We start from the raw sequence: 25708 nt of genomic DNA, 5'->3' as shown, positions 1-25708 counted from the left end.
AAAACATTTTGCTAGGTGAAAGAATCCAAGTGTAAAAGACCACATATGGTATAATTCCATTTATATGAAATGTCCAGAAAAGGAAAATCTTGAGGTAGAGTAGATTAGTGCTTGTGTAGGGCTGGCAGGGGACAGAAGAAAAGGAGGTAATAGCTAAAGAATAGAGAATTTCTTTTTTGGGTGATGAAAATGTTCTGAAATTGTAGTGATGGTTGTAGCACATGTCTATAAATATACTCAAAACCATTTAATTGTATACTTCAAATGGGTGAATTGCATGGTATGTGAATTATATCTCAATAAAGTTATAAAAACTTATAAATAAAGCAGTGTCCAGAAGGTTACTCCTGTGAACTGCGTCAAAAATGAAAAGAATTGTTCAACCAGTGTGGCTAAGTGGTTGAGTGTTAACCTATGAACCAGGAGGTCACAGTTCAATTCAATTCCTAGTTAGGGCACAAGTCCAGGTTGTGGGCTTAGTCCCTGGAGAGGTGCATCCAGGAGGCAGCTGATCAATGATTTTCTCTCACCACTGATGTTTCTATCTCTCCCTCTCATTTCCTCTCTGAAATCAATAAAAATATACATTTTAAAAAATGAAAAGAATCCTCCATTCCATTGAACTGCTAATTTACCTAAGTGGTCTAAAAATTAATAGCCCAAGCTTTTAGGTAATTTCTGACTCCTTTCCCTCACGTCCCACAATAACTAGTCAGTCACCAAGTGCTACTGGATTCTATCTTCAAAACATCTACTAAGTGTAACACTATCTCCTCTCCATGCAAAGATTTCATTCAGGTCCTCAACTACAATGGCTACCTAATGCATCTACCTGACTCCAGTCTTTCTTCTTTTCTTCTTCAGTCAACTACAGCCTCTAGCTAACCTTTCTAAAGTTCAAGTCTTAGTATGTGACATCATTACTCTCCTATTTTTCCTTTTTTAAAAAATTGATTTGAGGGACGGAGAGGAGGGAAGGAGGGAGGGAGGGAGAGAGGGAAGGAGGGAAGAGGAGGAAAGGAAGGGAGGGAGGGAAGATCTGTTGTTCCACCCATTCATGCATTTACTGGTGGATTCCTGCACATGCCCTGACCAGGGATAGAACTCGCAACCCTGGCACACAGGGAAGAGGTTCCACCCGAGCCACCCAGCCAAGGCTCTCCTATTTTTCATAGAGTCTCTAATGCAAAGGTGAGGAATCTATTCTTTGCCAAGGGCCATTTGGATATTTACAACATCATCTACAGGCTATACAAAATTATCAACTTAAAAATTAGCCTGCTATATTTGGTCAAACATTTAATTAATTCACCCCTGATGCCTTGGCAGGTCCAGATCAAATGATTTCATGGGCCGTATACGGTCTGCAGGCAGGATGTTCCCCACCCCTGCTCTAATGGATGAAACACAAACTCTCTGGCATGACATTCACTCACATCTAAGTACTGGAAAAATAGAATGATAAGCAAAAACAAACAAGGGCCTTGTCCTCATGGAGCTTAACACCCATCTGAATAATGTCAATGACTATCTTTGCAACTACTCATGAAAATATAGGTAAATTAGAAATTATGAAAGCATAAGGAAGGGCAAATACAAACACATTATTAGTCCAGAAGGAAGAGTGGTGAGAAATGAGACTCAAGACCCGAGAAGCTGGATTATATATCTTGTAGCTGTTACAGATCATATTAAAGATTTGTGTGTGTGCATTTTCTAATGAGCAGAAGAATTATACAATGACAAATACAATGACAAATGCATGCTGGGAAGATCAGTCTTGCTATTAAGAAGTGGAGAACAGCTTTGGAAAAACTAGAATGAAGTAATGATATTAGGAGATTACTCCAGTGGTCCAAGTAGATGATTACAACTGAAACAAATTGGTATTCAAGCTTTTTTGTTCATGCACTCCCCATCACTAAGAAATTTTTGCATTTTTATCTCCAAAATATGTATAGTTGATCCTTGAAAAACATGGGTTTGAACTACATGCATCCACTTAATAGGCAGATTGAAAAAAAATCCTCATAAGGATCAACTGTATATTTTATTATTAATTTTGATATATATAACTAAAATATTGACATTTTAAAGGGCTCAGAAAAAAGAATAAATAATATTTTAGATTAACTTTAAAATTATACTTATTAATGGCAATAATACTTTTCCTACACACACAAAATAGTACTTCAAAGGTGTAACACTAACATTGGCTTATTGAGGGGTGGAGGTAGGTAGATAGGTAGAAGAGGATAAAAGGTGGATAAATGGTGATTGATGGAAGGAGACCTGACTTTGGGTGTTGAACATACAATACAATGATGTATTATAGAAACCCACACTTGAAACCTGTAGGAAGCAGCTATAGGGTTAAAGCCTCGAACTGACCTGTTGACAAAGCCACAAACAAGTCCCAGCTTAGAGGGCACAGCCCTCTTAGCATAATTAGGCTTGACCTTATGACTCTCCTTAGATCTTATCTGGGTAGCTAATGGGCTGAGGGAGATGTAGCAAGTGCTGCCAAAACAAGTGAAACTCACAAGAACATTATAACTATGGTGACCACTACCTTGTTTACCTCTGGCTATTAAAAAAAAGGCTCAGCTTGCTGTCTGGATCTCTCTCTGTGGCCTCAGCCAGGCACAGGAAGATCCACCAGACCCACCTTATTCTCTTTGTCTGTCTTTTCTACATCCTTCACCCCCCTCCCCCCCCACCAGGCTCACCGAACCACCCTTGGCTGTGCTGGCCTGGCACAGAAACCTATGTAATTTTATTAATCAATGTAACTTTAATAAACATTTTTAAATGGCTTATTTTGATGTTTGGCTTCATTGGATATTTCAAAGACACTGCTACACAAATAAAAGAATTGCAAAAGTAAAACTAATTGCTACACTTACTAAGTCATGATACCAAATTTCAATCCTATACCTTAATTATGCAAAAGTTTCTATTGAAATTAAGCTAGATTACCAATGTTCACTGATATAAATATTTTTAGAGAAAACAAAAAGATTCCATTTTAATATTTTTAGCAAATAGGTTCAAAATCCACTGAAATTAGAAAATTGTTTCCAAGTCTTGAAAGTTTGCACATATAAAGTCATAATAGTTTCTGTCAACAATAAAAAATATATAGTAATGACATTCATTGTTAAAACATCATCTCTACCCTGAAAGGACAAGAGGGTTTATTATTTTTAAAAAATGTTATGAAAAGATTTAGCATATTTGGGACTTGTGTGTGAGGGAAAGAAGAGAAAGGGGGCTAGAAGGGGGAGGTAGGGAGAGGGAGAAGGGGAGAGAAAAAGAGAGAGAGGTGTTAACTCATTTTTAAGTGAGATAACTAGGGTAAAAAATAACCAGTGAACTTCTTCCTCTTCTAAAAAATATTCAGAAGTGTCACATAGATTCTCCATGAAAAAAAGAGACAGGAGTGGGGAAGAAGGAAAAGAAATTATACTTTAGGATTTGTTTTTCTAATATATATATATATATATATATATATATATATATATTTAATTTCAGAGGGGAAGGGAGGAGAGAGATAGAAACATTAATGAGAGAAAATCATTGACCAGCTGCCACTTGCACGGCCCCTACTGGTGATCAATCCTGCAACCCGAACATATGCCATTCATAGGTGGATGCTAAATCTCTAAGCTATGCTGGCTGGGCTATTTTTCTGTTTTATCTTTCCTTGAGTGGTGCACAAAATAGTACCTGGCTCTTCAAATATTTTATAACTGAAAAAGAATCTAACAAATATCATAAAGAGACTAACATAAGCACCTGTATTGCCATCCATTATAGCTAACTGTACACTGCATAATTTATTTCAATATATGTGTCCTGAAGCTTCAGCTCTTTTTTTTTTTTAAATATATTTTATTTATTTTTTACAGAGAGGAAGGGAAAGGAATAGAGAGTTAGAAACATCAATGAGAGAGAAACATCGATCAGCTGCCTCCTGCACACCTCCCACTGGGGATATGCCCACAACCAAGGTACATGCCCTTGACAGGAATCAAACCTAGGACCTTTCAGTCTGCAGGCTGATGCTCTATCCACTGAACCAAACTGGTTAGGGCTCAGCTCTGCTTATTAAGCTTGTTTCAATAGTTTCCTGACAAAGAAATGCATTTTAGTATATTCTGTTTTCTCTCTGAACATGATTTCAGTCATTTTCACAGAAGCAGAAAGACCAAATTTTTGGACAAAGGTATAGACAGTGGCTCTCAACCTTCCTAATGCTGCCACCCTTTAATACAGTTCCTCATGTTGTGGCGACCCCCAACCATAAAGTTATTTTCGTTGCTACTTCATAACTGTAATTTTGCTACTGTAAACAATATGTAATTATATATGTGTTTTCCAATGGTCTTTAGGCGACCCCTGTGAAAGGTTCGTTCGACCCCCAAAGGGGTCGCGACCCACAGGTTGAGAACTGCTGGTATAGAACATTGGGGGCAACCTCAAAAGAGATTTTAATAAAATTTTACTAAATTTTGATGTATAAGAACAGAACTGAATTATCACATAACTCAAAATATCACTGAGTATAAATTGTGATGCTTGCATAATTTCATTACAATTTTGTAAGTACATTATACACAAAAAGCAAGGTTAGAGATATAAATGCATATTCATATTGATAATGTAGGTCTGTTTATGGCATACTTGTTTCTGCTTTGTACCATGGCAGATAAAGAGTTCATAGTAGGAGAAAGAAAATAAAAACGCTGCCATTTTCTTGCGTGCTCAGAAATGCATTTTATTGTTATTTTCATTCAGTAGTTTCACTGTAGTTATTTTTTAAGCCATGTGTGCATTAGTGAAGATTGTTGAATTAAGACCAGTTAATGTAATTTGTAAATAATCTTAACCAAGCCACACTTAAAATTGCAATATGCCACAGCTAATAGCAAATGAATGTGAGCAATTCTATCAACTTTTCCATATTGAGAAGACCTAAACTGTTGGAATACCTCACATGCCAGAAATAACACAACACATACTAAACTTTGTGAGTTGCAGATAAAACATTATTTAGGAAGAAAATTATAACACTAAAAGCATATACTAGAAAGTGAGAAAGATCTCAAAACAATGACATTAGTTTCTGCTTTAAGAATTTTTTTTAATAGAGCACAATGAACCAAAAGAAAACAAAAAGGTGATAAATATCAGAGTGGAAATCAATGCAATAAAAGAGAAAAACAATAGAGATAAAAAAAAAGTTTTTAAAGATCTATAAAACTGACAAATCCCTAACCAGAGGAAAGAGAAGAAATAAATTACCAATAACCAGAATAAGAAATATAAAAAGTATAAGGGAATATTATAAAAACCTACACCAATAAATTTGATGTCTTTGACAATCAGTAGATAAAATGGACAAATTCCTTGAAAGACACAAACTACCAAAGCACATTCAAGGAGAAGTAGATAACATGACTAGCTCTACATCTATCAAATAAATGTAATTTTTACTTAAAAACTGTCCTACAAAGAAAGCTCAACAGTCAAAGGGTTTCACTGGTGAATTTTAATAAATGGTCAAGGAAGAAGTAGTATCAATTTTATACAAACTATTCCAGAAAATTGAGGAGAAAGTTATGTCCCAACTCACTCTATGACATCAGAATTACTCTGATACCAAAACCAGACACAGATATAACTACAACAAATTACAGACCAATATCCCTCAGGAATACAGATATAAAAATTCTTTTAAAAAAAAGTTTTTGAAAATCAAATTCAAAACTACATAAGGCAGAGTGAAGTTTTTTAACCAGAAATGTAATATTGATTTAAAAATTTTAAATAACTGAGGTAGCTCACATGTTACAGATCAAAAATGGGAAACTCCTGCCCTAGCCGGTTTGGCTTAGTGGATAGAGCGTCGACCTTCGGACTAAAGGGTCACAGGTTCGATTCCGGTCAAGGGCTTGATCCCCAGGGGGAGCGTGCAGGAGGCAGCCAATCAATGATTTTCTCTCATCATTGATGTTTCTATCTCTCCCTCTTTCTTCCTCTCTGAAATTAAATATTTTAAAAAATGGGAAAATCCTTTTATATCAATAGAGTCAACAAAACATTCAACAGACTCCAAAATTCATTCTTTTTAAAAAATAAGTTTTTATTGATTTTCAGAGAGAGGAAGGGAGAGGGATAGACAGAAACATCCATGACAGAGAATCATCTATCGGCTGCTTCCTACACACCCCCTCCTGGGGATCAAGCCGGAACCTGAGCATGTGCCCTGACCAGGAATTAAAAATTCAACAAAGAACAAGTGTTGGCAAGAATGTGGAGAAAAGGGAAACATCATGCACTGTTGGTGGGAATGCAGATCCATACAGCCACTATGAAAAACAGTATGTAGGTTCCTAAAAAATTTTTAAATGGGACTGCCTTATGATCCAGCAATTCCACTTCTGGGTATATATCTGAAGAAACCAAAACACTAACTGGAAAGAGTATATGTACCCCTATGTTCATTACAGTTTTATTTACAGCCAAGATATGAAAGCAACCCAAGTGCCCATCAATAGACTGGATATAAAAGCTGTAGTACATATATAACAATGGAATATTACTCGGGCATATGAAAGAATGAAATCTTAGCATTTGTGAGAGCATGGATGGGCCCAGAGAGCATTATGCTAAGTGAAATAAGTCAGACATTGAAAGACAAATACATTGAAAGACATTGAAGTACAATATGGTAGTCAGTGGGTGCAATATGGTAGTAAAGTACAGCATAGGGAATATAGTCAATAATAGTGTAATAACTATGTAGATGGGCATATGAAATGCCAAGAGATCACTTTGTAAAGTGTATGATTGTCTAACCACTATGCTGTACATCTAAAACTAATCTACACTAATAAAGAAGAAAGATGCAAATTGACCATACCTTCGCAACGCCCCACAGCCAATCAGGAGTGAGTATGTAAATTAAACCAACAAAGATGGTGGGTTAATCTGCATATGCAGGCGCCGAGTGGCCGAGGACGGGGCGGCCGCTAGTGTGCACGCTGGTGCCAAGCGGCCTGGGTCCCGGGGACAGGTGTCCTCGGGACCCAGGCTGCTCTGAGCCTGTAGGCCCGCGCATAGGCCCGGAGCGCCCAGGGTCCCGGAACGACCCCGGCCACTCCGGGCCTACGTGCACAGGCACTGAGTGGCTGGGGGTGGGACGGGAACGTCCCCTGCAGTGAGTGGGCAGACAACAGGGTCCTGCTTGCCCCTGGCCATGGCAGCAAGGGGCAAGCAGTCCCTCGCAGTGAGCGAGCGGACAGCAGGGCCCTGCTTGCCCCTGGCTGTGGCAGCAAGGGGCAAAGCAGTTCCCCGCAGGGCCCCCACAAAGAGCAGACACCATGGCCTGCGGTAGCATCAAGCAGGCAGGTCCGCAGAGAGCAGAGAACCACAGAAAGCAGGCCTAAGCCGTCAGTAGGACATCCCCTGAGGGCTCCCAGATTGGAGAGGGTGCAGGTCAGGCTGAGGGACCCTCCCCTCTCCCCGTGCATGAATTTCGTGAACCGGGCCCCTAGTATAAAATAATACTGAATGTAAACTACATTGAAAAATAAAAAAGGAAAATAAAAATATTTTTTTAAATATAGGAAATAATGTATTGTGAGGTTTATGACATATAATTAAGTAGCATGTATGATAAAAGCACAGGTAATAAAAGGAGGAAATTCAAGTTATACTGTTGTAAGGCATTAGGCTATATGTGAAATGACGCATTACTGAAAAGTAACTGTGGGTACTGTGGCCATGCAGCCTAGGGTACTGGATAGTAATTGTGATTTGGTAAACCCTAGAGCAATCACACAAAAACAGTTCTGGAAGGCTCACATTTTCTGATTTCAAACTTACTACAAAGATGTAGTAATCAAGACAACAGTATTGGCATAAAGATAGACAAACAGATCAATGAAACAAAATTGAGAGTCCACAAAAACACACATTATGGTCAACTGATTATCCACAAGGGTGTAAAGATAATTCAATGGGGAAAGAATAGGGTTTTCAACAAATGGTGGAGAGACAACTGGACATGCCCATGTAAAAGAATGAAGTTGGATCCCTGACACTAAACACAAAAACTAACTCAAAATGGATCGAAGACCTAAATGTAAGCTTTAAAACTATAAAACTCTTAGAAGAAAATATGTGTAAATATTTGTTACCTTGGATCATACAATGGTTTCTTAGCTCTGACACCAAAAACACAAACAAAAAACTGATAAACTGGACTTCATCAAAATTAAAAATTTTTATGCTTTAAAGAATACCATCAAGAAAGTAAAAAAAAAAAAAAAAAAAAAAAAGGAGAAGAGAAAGTAAAAATATCCCAAAGCATGGGAGAAAAACTTTGCAAATCATATATATGATAACGGACTGACTCTAAAATATATAAAGAATAAATAAATAAATATGTATATAAAGAACTCCTACAACTTAATAATAAAAAGACAACCCAATTTAAAAATCAGCAAAATATCTGGATACATCTCCAAATAAGATATACAAAGGGCAATAAGGCCATGAAAATATTCTCAGCATCATTAACCATCAGAGAAATAAATATCAATACCACAGTGACATACCAATTTGCACCTACTAAAATAGCTATAATCAAAAAGAAAGTAACAAGCTAGCTGGCCAGGATGTGGAGAAATTCAAACTCTCATCAACTGCTAGTGGGTTATGTAAAATGGACCAGCCACTTTGGAAAATTATCAGACAGTTCCTCATATATTAAACACAGAGTTACCATATGACCTAGCATTTCTACTCCCGGGTATATAAACAAGGGAATTAAAAACATATGTCTATAAAAATATTTACAGCAGTATTTGCCTTAATAGCAAAAAACTGAAAACAACCCAAATGTCAACTGAACAGTTAAACAAAATATGATATTTCCATACAATAAAATATACTCAGCCATAAAAAGAATGAAGTACTGACACATGCTATAACATACATGAGCCTTGAAAATATCATGCTAGGTGAAAGATCCAGTCACAAGACTATATATTGTATGATTTCATTTACATAAAATACCCAGAATAGATGAATCTATAGAACTATAATTTAAGATTAGTGGTTGCCTAGGGTTGGGGTGTGAAGAATGGTTGGAGGCTATAGAAGGGTAACTGCTAACTCCCTTTAGTAGGGTTTCTTTTTGGGGTGATGAAAATGTTCTGAAATAATTGTCTTGATGGTTGCACAACTCTGAATATACTAAAAAACAGTAAATAGTACATCTTAAATGGATGAACTGCCCTCCTGCAGTGGCTCAGTGGTTGAGCGCCAACCTATGAACCAGGAGGTCACTTTTTGATTCCCGGTTAGGGCACATGCCCAGATTGCAGGCTTGATCCCCAGTAGGGGGGCATGCAGGAGGCAGGCGATCAATGATTCTCATCATTGATGTTTCTATCTCTCCCTCTCCCTTCCTCTTTGAAATCAATAAAAATATATTTAAATGGATGAACTGAATGGCATGTATATTATATCTCAATAAAACTGTTATCCTCAAAAAGAAAAAGTAGGTATTAACTATAACTATGAACTTATATTCAAAATCTTCTAATAAACTCAAGCTGTAATTTTATAATTAAAAAGAGGCATAGCTATTAAATAACACAAGAAATAGAATAAAAGAAAGCTGTAGTATCTATATGAATATCAAAATAGACTTTGAAACAAGCATTAATACCAAATATAAAGAGGGACATCTCATAATGTAAAAAAAGGACCAATTCATCAGAAAGACACAGCAATTCTAAATGTTATGTACTATTTGACAAAGCTGCAAAATACATGAACTAAAAACACACAAAACAGAAAGAGGAAACAGATCAGTAAAAACAGATGAAGATGTCAACACTCTCCTTTCAGTAAAGAGTAGACAATAGTTAAATATAGATTACTTTATCTAACTGATATATATAACCATATTGTATCTAGTGCACATGAAACAGTCACCAAGAGAGATCATATACTTGGCCATAAACATTTAATTTTAAAAGGACTGAAATTATACAGCATATATTGTCTGAAAAGAATGTAAATAAATTATAAATCAATGAATAAAATGATATCTGGAAAATTCTTAAGTATTTGAAAATAAAACCACATATTTCTGAATAACCCATGGGTCAGAAAAGTCACATAGGAAATATTTTGCAATGAATAATTAAAACGTAATATATCATAATTTGTGAGATACAACTAAAGCAGACCTTAAAGGAAAATTGGTAGTTTTAAATACTTAAAACAAGAAATGTTTACGATCTATGATCTAAGTTTCCACCTTAAGAAGTTAGAAGTGGCTCTCCCTCCTGGAGCATGCCCTTCCCCCGACCCCCCAGGCATGTTACCATTAGCTTCCAAACTCAAACTCCAAGGGCCCTGCCTTTACCTCCATAATTTGTCTCCTAAGCCCATTTCTTCTAGAAATTACATCTTCTACCTCTGCAATTTACCAAATAAATGTTCTCTTACAGTTTGGGTCTTGGCTCTGAATTCTTTCCTAGTCAGAACTCAAGTACCACGGTTGCTGAATCCAGGTTTGGTCTGACCCCACCAGTTCCTGTTGCTCTGCACGGTTCCTGTCGCTCTGCACGTAACATAGTGGTGTCTACCTGGATTGTTCTTACAGTGACTCAGATGGTTTCATCACTGTTGTATTTCAGCTCCAGGCCCAGATAAGCAACAAAACCAGCAACTGCTGACGTTAGGACCAGCTACTTGGAATAATTAACTCTTCACCTGGTGGCGGCCAATCAATCAGTGGAGACCACAACCCTGTAAGGACACACCTGGAAAGCTGCTTAATAGTCTATTAAGATCTTCCCTTAGAACAGTGGTTCTCAACCTTGGCTGCACATTAGACTCACCTGGGAATCTTTTTAAAATCCTGATTTCTGGCCTCATCCTCCAGAAATTCTGTTTCTTTGTTATGGGGTGGGGCCACAACATTAGTAACAAAGAAACAATTTCCGGGGGATGAGGCCCAGAAATCAGGATTTTAAAAAGATTCCCAGGTGATTCTAATGTGCAGCCAAGGTTGAGAACCACTGCCTTAGGACTTCCTATAAAATCTTTTTTTTTTTTTTTAAATATATTTCATTGATTCTCCACAGAGAGGAAGGGAGAGAGACAGAGAGCCAGAAACACCGATGAGAGAGAAACATCGACCAGCCGCCTCCTGCACATCCCCCACTGGGAATGTGCCCACAACCCAGGCACATGCCCCTGACCGGAATCGAACCCGGGACCCCTCAGTCCGCAGGCCGACGCCCCATCCACCGAGCCAAACCGGCCTCGGCTTCCTATAAAATCTTGACCCTTAAAACCCTTAGGAGGACCCAGTGAGCTCTCTTACCCCCTTCACTCTCCCTCCCTGAGGCATGTTACCATTAGCTTCCTCACTCTCAAGCTCCAAGGGCCCTTCTTTTACCTCCATACTCGTTTTCTAAGCCCATTTCTTCTAGAAATTACTTATTTTACCTCTGTGATTTACCAAAAAAAGTCCTCTTAAAAAAAGTTAAAAGAAAAGCAAATAAAACCCATTATAAGTAGAAAGAATCACCATAAAAGCAAAATAAAAGAAATAGAAAACTGAGAGAACCTAAGATGATTCTTGGAAATGATTGATAAAACTGATAAACCTCTAGCTAGAATGATCAAAGAAAACAGAAAGAGAGAAAATACAAATCACTAATATCAGGGGGAAAAGACTTCACTACAGATCCCATAGACACTTAAAGAATAAGTATACACCTATCTATATATATAAAACCCTAACATGCAAATAGACCAAATGGCAGAACAACCAAACAACCAGTAGCTATGACGTGCACTGACCACCCGGGGGGCGCACATGGAACATGGTGGGCATCGGCCATGGGGGGATGGTGGAGCAGGTGAGTGGGGGTGCCAGACCAAGGTGGGGCGCCAGTCGCTGTCATCGGGGCGAGCCTCTGGTGGTTACTGAAAATTCTTTGTTCCCACACGCTGCAGTCCCGCCCGATGTTCGCACCTGCTGCCGGTGCCCATCCAGATCACTAGACACTGTCAGTGGGTGCGAGCGGTGGCTGCCGGTCCCGATTGCCCCTGAGGGCTTCTCCTCTTCCCCCTGCTCCTAAAGGGCAGCAGCCGCTGCTCGCACCCACTGCTGGCACCGGCCCCAATCGCTCTGCACCGTCAGTGGGTGTAAGCGGGGCGACACTGTCAGCATGTGGGAGCGGCAGCAGCACGAGTGGGGCTGCTGGCAGACAGGGGGCCAAAGGGTCATGGCAGGAGGGGCTGGGCAGGGGCACGGAGAACAGGCTGAGATCCACCTCTGTGCCCACCACAGCCTCATGGCCCACAGTTCCTTTCAAAGTGCGCGAATTATTGCACTGGGCCCCTCGTCATCATATCTAATAAGGCAGGAATATGCTAATTGACCCTCACACCATCACAAAGATGGCAGTGCCCACAGCCACAAGATGGCGGCACCCAGTCTCCTCAGCCCTGCCACGCGCCTGCCTCTGGAGTCTCCCAGTCCCCTCAGACCCCCAGCCGCAAAGGTCCGGCCTGAGGCATAGGCAAGCCTCGGATGGTGGCTGCCCAGCTGACCAGGGCCGGCCCGAGGCACAGGCAAGCGTCGGATAGCAGCTGCCCAGCCGCCTAGGGCCAGCCTGAGGCTCAGGTAACCAGGGCCAGCCGAGGCTTGCGCTGCCAGCAGTGGCAGAAGTAGAGTTGTGATGGGGCGTCGCCTTCCCCTGATCGCCAGGTCACCTCCCACCCCTGAGGGCTCCCAGACTATGAGAGGGGGCAGGCCAGGCTGAGGGACCCCCCCTTCAGTGCATGAATTTTCATGCACCGGGCCTCTAGTTATCAAATCTATGCCAATAAATTTGACTACTTAGGTAAAATAAAATTACCAAAACTCACATAAGGAAAAAAATCTGAATAGTTCTATATCTAACAAAAAAATTGAATTTGTAATTTATAAACTTCCAATAAAGAACTCTCCAGGTCTAGATAGTATCACTGTTGAACTATATTAAACATTCAAGGAAGAATTAATAATATTCCAAAATCTATTTAAGTAAAGATAAGGGAATACTTCCTTGCTCCTTTTAGGAAGCCAGTACTACCCTGATACCAAAACCAAGACATTATAAGAAAAAAAAACTACAAACACCTCCAACCCTGCCACCACCACCACCACACACCTAAAAGACAAATGATTTGAACTGACACTTCAAAAAAAAGAATGGTTAATTCACTCATGAAAAGAAGTTCAACATCATTCATCATCAGGGTAATACAAATTAAAACAAAAATGAGATCTCTCTACATGCCCAGTAAAATGGTTAAAACTAAACAGACTGACAATACCACATGTAGGCACGGATGGAGAACAAAAACTACCATACACTGCTGGGGAATGGATGTGGGGAAAAATAGGAGTGTGATACAATCACTTTTGAAAATAGTTTTCAGTTTAGTATTAATTTAACATGCAATCATCAGATGACCCAGTAATTCTATTTTTTACCATATGACCCAGTATTTATCCATACAAAGATTTGTAAATGAATGTTTATACTTAATTCTTAATAGCCCAAATCTGGAAAATACTCAATTGTTTACCAAGAAGTGAATGGGTAAGTTTTAGTATTTTCATACAACAGAAATAAAAAGTCAAAAATAAAAAGGAACAAATCACTGATATATTCAAGAACATGGAAGCATTCCAAAAGTATATGCTGCCCAAAGGTAGTAAATAATGAATGGATTCCATTTAAATGAAATTCTAGAAACAGCAAAACTTATCTATAATTACATAAAACAAATAAGCAATTGTGTGGGGCCAGTTGTAGGTGTGAAGTGGATTGCAAAGGAACATGAGGGAACTTTGGGGGTGATGGAAATGTTCTAATTATTTTTCTTAAATATATTTTTATCGATTTCAGAGATGAAGGAAGAAAAAGAGAGGGAGATAGAAACTTCAGTGATGAGAGATCGGTTGCCACCTGGAAGCCCCCCACTGGGAATGGAGCCCAAAACCCAGGCATGTGCCCCGACCAGAATCAAACCTGGACCTCCTCGCTCATAGGTCTATCTATGCTCAACCACTGAGTCACACAAGCCAGGCTTATTCTTGATTAGGGTGGTGGTTACAAAGGTGCATACATCTATCAAAACTCAAACTGTATATTAAAAACATGTGCAGATTTTTATGTAAAAGCTGATTTAAAAAGTAAAAGAGTGGCCCTAGCCAGTCTTGCTCAGTGGAGAGAGCATCAGTCTGTGGACTGAAGGATTCCGGTCAAGGGCACATGGCCAGGTTGCAGGCTCAGTCCCTGGTAAGAGGCATGCAGAAGGCAGCCAACCAATGATTCGCTCTCATCATTGATGTTTCTATCTCTCTCTCCCTCTCCTTTTATCTCTGAAATCAATCAATAAATATATATGTACACACAGATATGTGTGTGTGTGTGTGTGTGTGTGTGTGTGTATGGGGTGGGGAGAGAGAGAGAGAGAGAGAGAAACCTTTCTTAAAAAAAAAAAGGAAAAAGAGTACCCTGGCTCTAGCCAGTTTTGCTCAGTGGATATAGCAATGGCCTGCGGACCAAAGGGTCCCAGGTTCAATTTCAGTCCAGGGCACATACCACGGTTACAGACTCCTCCCTGACCCGGGCACATGCAGGAGGCAACCAATCGATGTGTTTCTCTCACATGATGTTTCTCTCCAGTCTTTCCCTCTCCCACTCTCTCTAAAAGATCAATGGAAAAATATCCTCAGGTGAGGATTATCAAAGAAAAAAAAAAAGAGTGCCCTGACATTCAGTGGTTAGAATGTCAGCCCTCAGACCCAAGGATTGTGGGTTGGATTCCCGGTCAAGATTCCCTATCCCCAGGAGAGGCATGTGTGGGAAGAAACCAATCTATGTGTCTGTCTCACATCAATGTTTCTCTCTCTCTCTCCCTCTCTTCACTCCCTTACACTCTCTCTAGAAATCAATGGAAAAAATATCCTTGAGTGAAGATTAAAAAAAAAAAAAGCAAAAGAGTGGCATGGCACATATATGGGCAGAAAGTTATATCTCTATGTAACATCATTCACAAAAATAAACTGGGCTACATATAAACATAGAAAACAAAATTGCAATCACATTAAAAGAAAAATAAGAGGATATATTTGTAATTCTAGGGAATGAATAGTGTTCTTTAAAAAGATATTAACAAGCAAAAGCTATAAGAAAGGTATATTTATTCATCAAAATTAAAACTTCTAGACCATAAAACTTAAAAGGACTCTGGGAAATATATCTGCAACATATAGTAAAAGGAAATATTAGATTCCATAATTCAAACAAAACAACATAAAATAAAAAAAGAAATACTCCTAAAACTCATAGGTGAAAGATGCAACCCTAAGGGTAGAGGATGTGGGCAAATTCATCCATACAGAAATCAAATGGATGACAAATCTATAAAGATGAACTTTACTAGCAATCTAGGAAACGGAATGCCATTTTTCACCCAAAGGATTGGTGGTTAAAGTAACAAATGGGGCCGGACCGGTTTGGCTCAGTGGATGGAGCGTCGGCCTGCGGACTCAAGGGTCCCGGGTTCGATTCCGGTCAAGGGCATGTACCTTGGTTTCGGGCACATCCCCAGTGAGGGGTGTGCAGGAGGCAGCTGATCGATCTCTCTCATCGATGTTTCTAACTCTCTGTCCCTCTTCCTTCTTCTCTGTGGAAAATCAATAAAATATATTTAAAAAAAAAAAAAAAAAAAAAAAAAAAAAAAAAAAAGTAACAAATGGGAGTGTGCATATGAGGAAAAATAGGGAATACAAGTGGGAACACTGACTGATACAATCACTTCAGAGGGAATTTGAGAGTATATATTAATCATATACTTTCAATACTCAGTAATTCTACTTCTTGCTTTTTATCCAAAAGAAACCTGCATGCACAAAGATATCCACTATAGCAGTGGTTCTCAACCTTCTGGCCTTTTAAATACAGTTCCTCATGTTGTGACCCAACCATAAAATTATTTTCGTTGCTACTTCATAACTGTAATGTTGCTACTGTTATGAATTGTAATGTAAATATCTGATATGCAGGATGGTCTTAGGCGACCCCTGTGAAAGGGTCATTCGACCGCCAAAGTGGTTGCGACCCACAGGTTGAGAACCGCTGCACTATAGCACTGTTTATAGAAATGAAAACTTGCCAACAACTTAAATAATAAAGGGAAATGGCTAAATAATAAGGTACATTTACACTATGGATGCAATTTTAAAAAGTGAAATACATCTATATGTAACATATTATCTATTTATAATCTATAGATAATACATATGTGTAATAACAAGGAAAAGTCTCTAAGGCCTATTTCTGAGTGATTAAAAATACAAAGCAATAATTCTGTAAAGAATAATGAGAAAATGCTTATATGTAATATGATTACTAATATGCATGTGAATGCATATGAAAAGTCTTACAAAGCTATGTATGAAAGGAGCTCGAATGAGATGGAGGAGGCAGAACTGAGGAAGGCTATTATTAGAAGTCCTAATCAAACTACACTAGGAGAATGTATTCTTGTATAATTTGTATAAGTTAGATTTTAGTTGAGCTTGGGATTTTTGTCTGAGGAGCCTTTTCCATACAACATAAATATGGTTTCTATGTCGTATGGAAAGGAGTTTCTCAGACAATAGTTTAAGAAGACCTTACTGCCTGTAGCCTAGAATACCAAAAGAGTTTGCCAACAAAATTAAAAGTTTCTTCCTCATATTGCCTTAAAAAAAAAAGTACCTCTCAATTTAAATCACTTTTGATTCTACTATCTGGTTTTATTTCTTCATAGCAGTTATCACTAGCTGAACTTATCTGTTTATTCTCGTTTATTGTCTGACTCCGACTAGAATGGGAATGGCAAGACAATTTTGAATTCATATGATTTTAGTCAAGCCATTAAGAGTTTTCTTACAGTATCAAAGATACATTTTATTTACTTACCTTAGTTGGAAAAGGAAATTTGGAAGGTTCTGTTTTGCATGGTGTATGAATAGCCGTTAGAGGGGGAGGCCATGAATGCGTCATCTCCTGAAATGTAATTATTACAGTTTGTTTTCAACCAGGTCAAGGATAAAAATTACACAGCTAAAATCCAGATCTGTATTATAAATGCTGGTTTCATGATTGTTCCTCCAAAGGTATACATATTTAATCATAAATATTAATTAAGCACAACTGTGTGCAAGGCACTATCAGGTAGGTAATATGAAAATAAATAATATACACTCTCTGGCGTCAAGGAGCTTGGAGTTAAGATGATATAACCTTGTGAATAGTTACAGAAATTAGCCCTGTAGTCAAATACAAGGCACACAGTAAAATGCTACTGAGGAAGAGCTTGCTGTGGGAGTGGGAGGAGGGGGATAATAATAAAAGTAGCTAACATTGTGTACCTGTAATGAGCCAGACATTTTGCTAAGTGTTTTACATGTCTATTACTCATATAGTGCTCACAATCACATTATGAGGTAGATACCATTATTAACCTAAGTCTATGTAGGATGAAACTGAAGCACAAAGATTAAGATATTTATTCAAGATCACACATTTAGTAAGTAATGAACACAGAATTTCATCCTAGGATGTCTGGCCTCAGAGCCTATTCATTGATAGGAAATATTGGTCAGGAAAATCAGAAAAGAGATATCAAAAGCACATGAGCAAGAAGACAAACAAGCAAGACCATAAGTCTGATTTTGTTCAATACCTGCTGTCTAATCATATGCCAAGTATGTCCAAGTGGAGGTTTGGATAAGATTACAATGTGAATGTTAGGGGACCAGGGGAGAGAGAGGTATCAGACATGGAATAAGGAGGGAGTGTTTTAGTCTGGCATTTAGCTCAAACTAAACCATCATGTATACAGAGAAAATATAATAAAGGTGGTATAAGTTTTAAGAATTTACCTTATAGCTTATACCCACATAGTTATGTAAAGACACATGTTCAAGCAGCTCACACTAAAAAAATGGAAGCAACCTAAATGTCCAATAACACAGGAATAATTAAATAAATTACCAGACATCAATACAATGGAACACCAAGCAGACAGTAAAATAAGAAATTTAAATACTGACATGAAATGATGTCCAAAGTATATTTCTAAGTAACAAAGACAAATCATAGTCTATGTCCTATTAAATGTTTATATATGAAAAAAATCTCTGGAAGAGAGTTAACAATAGCTTCCTTAGGGCAACAGAATGACAGAAGGGACAAAAGACAAGGGAATTTGATACAGTCTTTACTACTTGAATCTCTAGAATCACCACCTGCCCTGTAATTGCTCTTTACCTTCTTACAATGCTTTATTTTTTAATAGCAATTCACTTACTGAAATATTATATAGTTGATTTCTTACATCCTGCTATAGAATGTCAGCTCAAAGGATGCAACAGTATCATTATTATCACCACTGTATCCCCATTGTTTGATACATAGTAGGTGTTCAATTAGTAAGACTTGAATTAATAAATCCTTTTTTTATAGTGAACACATATTACTTTTAGATTACATTTTTTTTCTTTAAGTTTGTTCCTAGAAACAAACAGCATGTCTACAAATATCAAGAAAACATGAAGGGAATTCAGACCTGAAGTTCCTTGCCCACTGCACATAGGGAAGGGGAAAGAAAACAGAAAATCATATACCCCAGGTTTTCAGTGTTGGCATTTTACACCTCAACTACCAAAATACCCTGAATAAAAAATCCACCATCAAATGACTGAGCACTTATTACACCCAAGGCCATATGCCACCCTGAATATATAAAAATGCAGAATGAATTGTCAATAATATGAAAGGAATAATTAAATATAAAAAATCTAAGATTTCTTCTAAGTATTAGAATGCCATACATTTTTGAGGATTTGGGGAAAGGATATATGCTCCCTTAGACTTTGGCAACTGAAAAATGAACACTATGTGAGAAGCAAAGGAAAAAGCTTATTACTATGGTCTCTGTTGGTCGGATAAAGGGGGAAGAAGAATTTCATTAGGATTCTAATAAAAAACAGAATCTATATATAACTTAAGAGGAAGGAGAGACACATTCCATGAACGTTTTCTTTAAAAAAGGTAAAAGAAAGAGAACATGTATGGCTTAGGGAAACCAGTTTGGTTAATCTGTAGTGGGAGAGGTTAGGACTGGCCTATGGAAGGTCTGGAATGTTAAATTTGGGCACTATTCTTTGTATGGGCCTTAGAGAGCCACTGAAAATTTCTAGGAAGTATATTAATTTATGAAGATAAAAGGATTGAGGCAAAGAACCTGGTAGCAATACAGAAGACAGATGAGCAGGGAGACTGAAGGCAGAAAGGCAGAGTGAGGACTGTACATTGCAATTATTGAAGCTCAAGGTGGCAGAAATGGAAATAAAGGAAATGAATATTTTCAATGAATTTTCAAAGTCTACATATAGTTTGTGATTAAATAGAACATGAGAGAAAGAAATGAGAGATTATTAGAATGCTATACTTATAAGCATGGGAGAATGGTGGTACTATTAATGGAAGGAAATCTAATAAATTTAGACATGTTGCGTCTGAAGCAGGGAAAAATCTAAATGGAGACCCAGCTAAAAAAAAACAATTAAGAAACATAAACCAAAACCTAAAGGAGACCAATGCAGAAGAGAAAGACTGAATAGCTGTCTAATATATAAAGCCAAAAAAAGGAGAAAAGGACAACTAAATGAGCAAAATGAAGAGGAGAGGCTAGAAAATGCACCCATACTTAAAAGGTAAGAGAGGACACAGGGTTCCCCAAAGGCAGAGAATGAGAGACAAGAAAAGTGTATGGGAAATAAAAACAATGAAGCATAACAACAGTCAAGGAAGAAAAACATAAAAATTCTTTCAAACAGCTGAAAGAGCAGAGAACTCAAATGAAGTCCCCAATGACATTACAGAACAGATTCAGCAGAATGGTAGAGATAAAAGAGATTATAGTGGACTAAAGGAAAGAAAGAGGGAATAAAGTGAAAGTGACCAATGCAAGTAATCTTTCAAAAGTATCCATATTGAAATGCTACTATAGACATAAAAATTTAGGAGCTTTTGCAAAAAGTACAAGTAATATGATTCTGACGGTTTTTCTCTATTGAGTCAAAAGCAGTCATTTTGTCACTCATAAGTATGAGTGACAAATAACTTTATATTTTTCAAAAGCTTTAAAATATCTTTCTTATATTTAGATTAGAAATAATTTTTAAATGTAATTATTCAGGTGACCAGCTTGTCAAAAAATTCAAATATTTATATACAAAATATACCATGATACTGAGATACATCACTGGACTTCCTCTTTTTCTTTTCTCCATGGAGAAATATACTTTTTGGTCATATGTCACTTTTAAACATTCTATTAAACACTCAAAATATGCAGTATTCAGAGGAGGTCTCTCAGTGTAGGATTTGATCAGTGTGTACAGATGAATTACAAAGCAAGCTATTTTCAATGTGATGGTTTGACTGATAACTATCGAGTTTTTTTAGTACTTCAAATTAACAGATAAACCAGAAAAAGTACAGTTATATTTGGTTCCTTCCTCTTTTTAAGGCCAACAGTTAAGATTGAAATTTGTTTTACTTAAAAACAAAAACTGCTCTTTGAGGACAAATAGTAAACAAACCAAGTGATTTAGAACCTAAGTATGAATATAAGCATAATAAATAGAGTCAATTATTTTTTATGGACATAATCAAGTTACACATGTGCAATCTGTTGCTTCAGATCCTTTGTGAAATAAACGGGTAAATAGGGTAGGAGAGTGGCAGAGCATAATAAGAGAGCTGAGCCTATTAAAAAGAAAATATACAACTTACTTTAAGAATTTCATCCACACAGCTCACATCACCAGAAGCAGATGCCTTAGGAAAGAAGAAATACACATTAGATTTGAAGTCATTTACTATTAGAATTTTATCATTTGTTGTACAAATTCAATAACATTATTAGAAACAAACCTTAAAGAAGTACTTATGCTCCCTCTACTCCACATCAGAACACTTATTAGAATTCTTGGACTACTTTTCTTAAATACAAAATTTCTCAAAAACTAAAAATATCTTAATCACCAAACTGTACATGACTTTAAAAACTTTTTATTTTTCAAAAACTTTAGAATATCTTTCTCATACTTAGATTAGAAATTATTTTTAAATGTAATTTTTCAGATAAACAATTTGCCAAAAAAATTTAAAATTCTAAGGATCATATTGTTTGAAGAAAGAATTACCACTCTTTTTTCTCTCCAGAGGAGTAATTAGAATGGCAACTGTCAAGAACAATGAATTTTTTAAGGCTACAGGAAAAATTTTTGAATGTTCTCGACATAGCATTTTACCTATACCTGACCCCAACCCCACTGTTTTAAGCTATGAGCTGTCATTTTTAGCTACAAACATTATCTTTATTTTTCTTTCTTTTTTATCCTCACCCAAGGATATGTTTATTGATTTGAGGGAGAGAAGAGAGGGAGAAAGGAAGAGAGGGAGAGAGAAGGGAGAATAGGGGGAGAGGGGGAGAAAGAGAGAGATCTGTGTGCCCCGATCAGGGATGGCACCTCCAATTTAGGTATGTGCCCTGACCAGGAATGGAACCCACAACCTTTTGGTGTATGGGAAGATACTCCAACCAACCAGGCCACCTGGCCAGTAGGAAATCTAAAATATTCATAGATCATACTTTTATTCTATAACCAACTCATCATTTTAATGTTTGAAACATGAATGATATTTTCTCTACTGCACAAGAGGGCAAAGCTAACAGCTCTATGGATCTACTTGGAAGTCAATCACAAGTCTTCTTTTAAACTTTTACATTCCTTACTATTAAAACAAAGAAACAGTTCAAGTTCAACCATAATTTCATGGTAAACTGTTTCACATAGTCACAATGTTAAAAGCTCTAAATGTGTGACTTACATCCAGTGGTTGGGAAGGTATTTTCAGCTTGGTGAGATGTGCTTTGCTGCTAGACTTCAATTCAGCCATGCTGTTGCCATGGGATTGACTGCTGTAGTGCTCAGAGGACAGCTTTGGTTCCATGGACTCCTGTCCGTCCATAGGCCGTACATAGGCAGTGGGTTTCTGTAACATTGAACTGGACTTTGACATCAATGAAGGTGGGAAAGACTGATTTGAGTGCTGCCCACTTGAAAAAGGTACACGGGAAGGAGAATCCCAATTTGCATCAGGGTCCCGAGGTGATTTGGAACGCTGATGTTCCTTGCTATGGTGATCATTCCCGTGAGACCTGGAATGACTGGAGCTTAATGAAGAAACAGCCTGGGGTTTTCCAGGGCTGGAAGAGCGTGATTTGGAGTGTTCTGATCCATGCTGGCCTTTTTTCCGGCTACTGCTCCCACTGCTGCTATATGAATCACGGTCATGCCTCTGGCTACTACTATTAGTGCCACTACTGCCACCTGCACTGGTCCGCTGGCTACTGTGTCCACTCTGTAAGCCTGAGGACCGTTTCTGAGACTGAGAAGTGCTGGGTGCAGGTCCTACAGGAGTCCATTTGCTACTCTGATGAGAGCTCCCATGTCTCTGTTCAAAGAAATTTGGGTTAGATTTTTCATCTGCTGTCGGTGGTGCTGCAGGCTTGGGAATTGCAACAAGCTTTGGTATAGATCTGTCTCCTATGAAATCCTTCATTTCATCGTAGTTTCCAAGCATACTCTGAATACGACTTGATAGCTTATCTTCTTTACTAGTCTACAAAGAAATGTAAAATATAATTATACAATTAGTATAACTTGAAATAAGTGATGCTTCTAAAGTGACTTTCCAAACTTCAAATGGAAAGGGTCTTTCATCATATCTTAAGGTTAACAACTCAAAGCAAACTCCAAATATATAATTTTTATAGTGAAAACAATGCCCTGAAAGTGAAAAACATTCATGCTAAAACACTAATATTCTATAGGACACTGAGAAGTATATATAATAGGTTCAAGGAGGGGAAAAATACAAATTTCACTAATAAATATACTGACACAGTGCTGAAAATTTTTTCAAGAATAGGAAAAGTAATCTGCCTTTATGTAATTAAATTCCAGGTCATCAGATTAGTCATATACTGGCAGTCTAGAAAAACATTATATTCCTAATAATTCAAAAATTTAGTGAAACAAGTTATACCCAACTACTGTTTTTTAAATTTTAATTCCTCTGTTACTTTGACTCATCAAATTAAGAAAAGTCCCAGCAACAAATTAAGCACAGAAAATCCACTGGTAAAAGTTTTAAATTCTCCCCAATAAATTTAATTTAAATGAATAAATAAGTAAGTTTTAAAATCCTAACTACTAATTCTGACCAATAAATGCTCCACTATTTGAAGTCAATAGTACATATTTTAAACTTCAAGAATTATTCTTGGATAATAAGAAAGCCCAAGATATATCCAAGTTTTAGGACTCTTTCACATTCATACACATGGAAGAAAGAAAGTCTACCAATTACATCACTACTATTTTATTTTGTGGTTGGCATGAATCAATAAGTACTTTAAATCTTTGAAAATCAGTATGATCCCTACTAAACAAGAGAGTTAAATATACAGCAACTTATAGACAATATCAAGATTAGAAAAATCCAATTCATTACAGCGCAATTACAAAATAAATGGTAGTATGATTTTCATTACTAATTCCAATCTCAGGTTTTGTGTTATACTCATATAAATCATGTCAGTGTAACTGCCTTTATTAGAAAATCCTTAAAAGCTCTGAATGCATGGCTTTTATAGATCTCATATAATTTCCATAAACATTAAACGTTCTAAGGGTAAATCCAGGATATGCTGTTACATTTATTTATTTATTTGTTTATTTTTATTTTTTGCTGCTACATTTATATTTCATCAGAAAAAAGTCTAACACACTTCTCAATCTCATACTATGACAATAATGGTCATTACTGCTGCTATACATTGTATTATAGCTATTATATAAAATATGTCATTAAAATGTAAAAATAGTTCAAATGAAACCCAAAGCCAAATCAAATATTAGTGGTCACTACAGCTACATTAGAGTCATCAGAAGTGGTACCATTCAGTGTTTTACGTCATCCCAAATCAAGCACAATGGTCGTTATAAAAATAGCAATTGGTTCCATTTATTGAACAACTCTGACAATATGCTTTACTCTAAATCTGATATTGTTAATTAAGCATTAATACATTAGAAAGAAAATCAGAGAATTTAGTATGTGACAATAGCAAAAGAAACAGATTGATACTGAAAATACATTTATTCAAACATACTAATAAGTCACTGAAACTTAGTTAACCAAGTAACGGAATAGGCAGAAACAAAGAATCTATGAAATATACTCATTTTGATTGATGTTATACCCAAAGAACCTAGGAAACAGCAGACAATGAAGATTGATTCACAAAATTTTAACTTAATTTAAGGCTTAAAAAGGTGAAACACCTGCCCAAAGTTAGTAGTAGAGCCAGGAATACAGACATGAATGTTTGAGCTAATCCAGATCACATTTTCAAAATTATAGGATAGCAATTGGGGGGGAGATGGGCAATGACAATGACTTTAGGGCCCTCATAATACTCCATTTATTGATCTAGATAGTGATTATTACCAGGTTGTTCATGCTGTGAAAATTCTTTTAGCTATAACACAATTTGTATACTTTTCTGTATGCATGTTATACTCCAATAAAAGTACCCCAACAAAATACATTCCACTCAGAGGAAATGGTATACATGATAACTCTTATCTAATACAAAAATTCAAGCTTAAACATTTTAAAGACAAAAATGTCATAGTATCACCCTAGCCGGTTTGGCTCAGTGAATAGAGCATCGGCCTGCGGACTGAAAGGTCCCAGGTTCAATTCCGGTCAAGGGCACATGCCCAGGTTGCGGGCTTGATCCCCAGTGGGGAGCATGTAGGAGGCAGCCGATCAATGATTCTCTCATCATTGATGTTTCTCTCTCTCTCTCTCCCTCTCCCTTCCTCTCTGATTAAAAAATAATAATAAATTTTTTAAAATGTCATAGTATTGGGGGAAAAACATTCAGAGAAGGACAACTTACAACTTTGTATGGCTCAGCAAAGAGAGGAGAGCTAGGTGGGAAGGCGTCTTCACCCTGCTGAATTTCCTGATTCCGCCTTTCCCGTTCTTTCATACGCAGCACATTCCGGTCTTCACGGTTCATGTTGCTACGGGGAAAAAACACAATCTTTATATCACAAAAAGGAAAAGGAAAAATTAAAACTTCTCTACTGATTTTGTCAGTTTAATGCTTCAAACGTAGATTCCCTTTCACCTTCCAAATAATAATAGGCATTAGTGCTGAAGTTGGGTTTTGGCAATGATTTTATCAATTAATACCACCCCATTGAAACACTTAACCTTATCAACTTTTAAAGTATTCTGCTAGCTAAAAGTCAGCTAAAACTTACACATTCAGAGGGAAGGTAATACTTAAACCCAAATCCTTAATGTTTCCTATAAGCCTTCCATGGCTTCCTCTTCAGAACTCTTAACTATTCTCTGTCATTAGAGGCATACAACCCACTCCCACCTACCACCCTCTCTCCCCA

At 37.3% G+C, this 25708-nt stretch overlaps 1 protein-coding gene across 2 annotated transcripts in view; it reads right to left on the bottom strand.

Moving 5' to 3' along the window:
• Positions 1–25708, bottom strand: part of AFF4 (ALF transcription elongation factor 4) — an 84635-nt gene that overhangs the window by 35885 nt on the left and 23042 nt on the right. For both annotated transcript variants that reach the window (XM_070415009.1, XM_070415008.1), the window contains 4 exons: positions 25198–25324; positions 22053–22847; positions 20952–20996; positions 17067–17153 (listed from right to left, as the gene is read on the bottom strand). In XM_070415009.1, coding sequence (XP_070271110.1) covers positions 17067–17153; positions 20952–20996; positions 22053–22847; positions 25198–25320 — 1050 coding nt within the window. In that variant the 5' untranslated portion in view covers positions 25321–25324. The remainder of the gene's footprint in view (positions 1–17066; positions 17154–20951; positions 20997–22052; positions 22848–25197; positions 25325–25708) is intronic.

The sequence above is a fragment of the Myotis yumanensis genome, unplaced genomic scaffold (genome assembly GCF_028538775.1).
Source record: "Myotis yumanensis isolate MYYU_CA2020_CCGP unplaced genomic scaffold, mMyoYum1.0.hap1 SCAF_5, whole genome shotgun sequence".
Lineage (NCBI taxonomy): Eukaryota > Metazoa > Chordata > Mammalia > Chiroptera > Vespertilionidae > Myotis > Myotis yumanensis.
The sequence above is the reverse complement of the archived record's forward strand: the minus strand, read 5'-3'. Positions and strand labels throughout refer to the sequence as shown.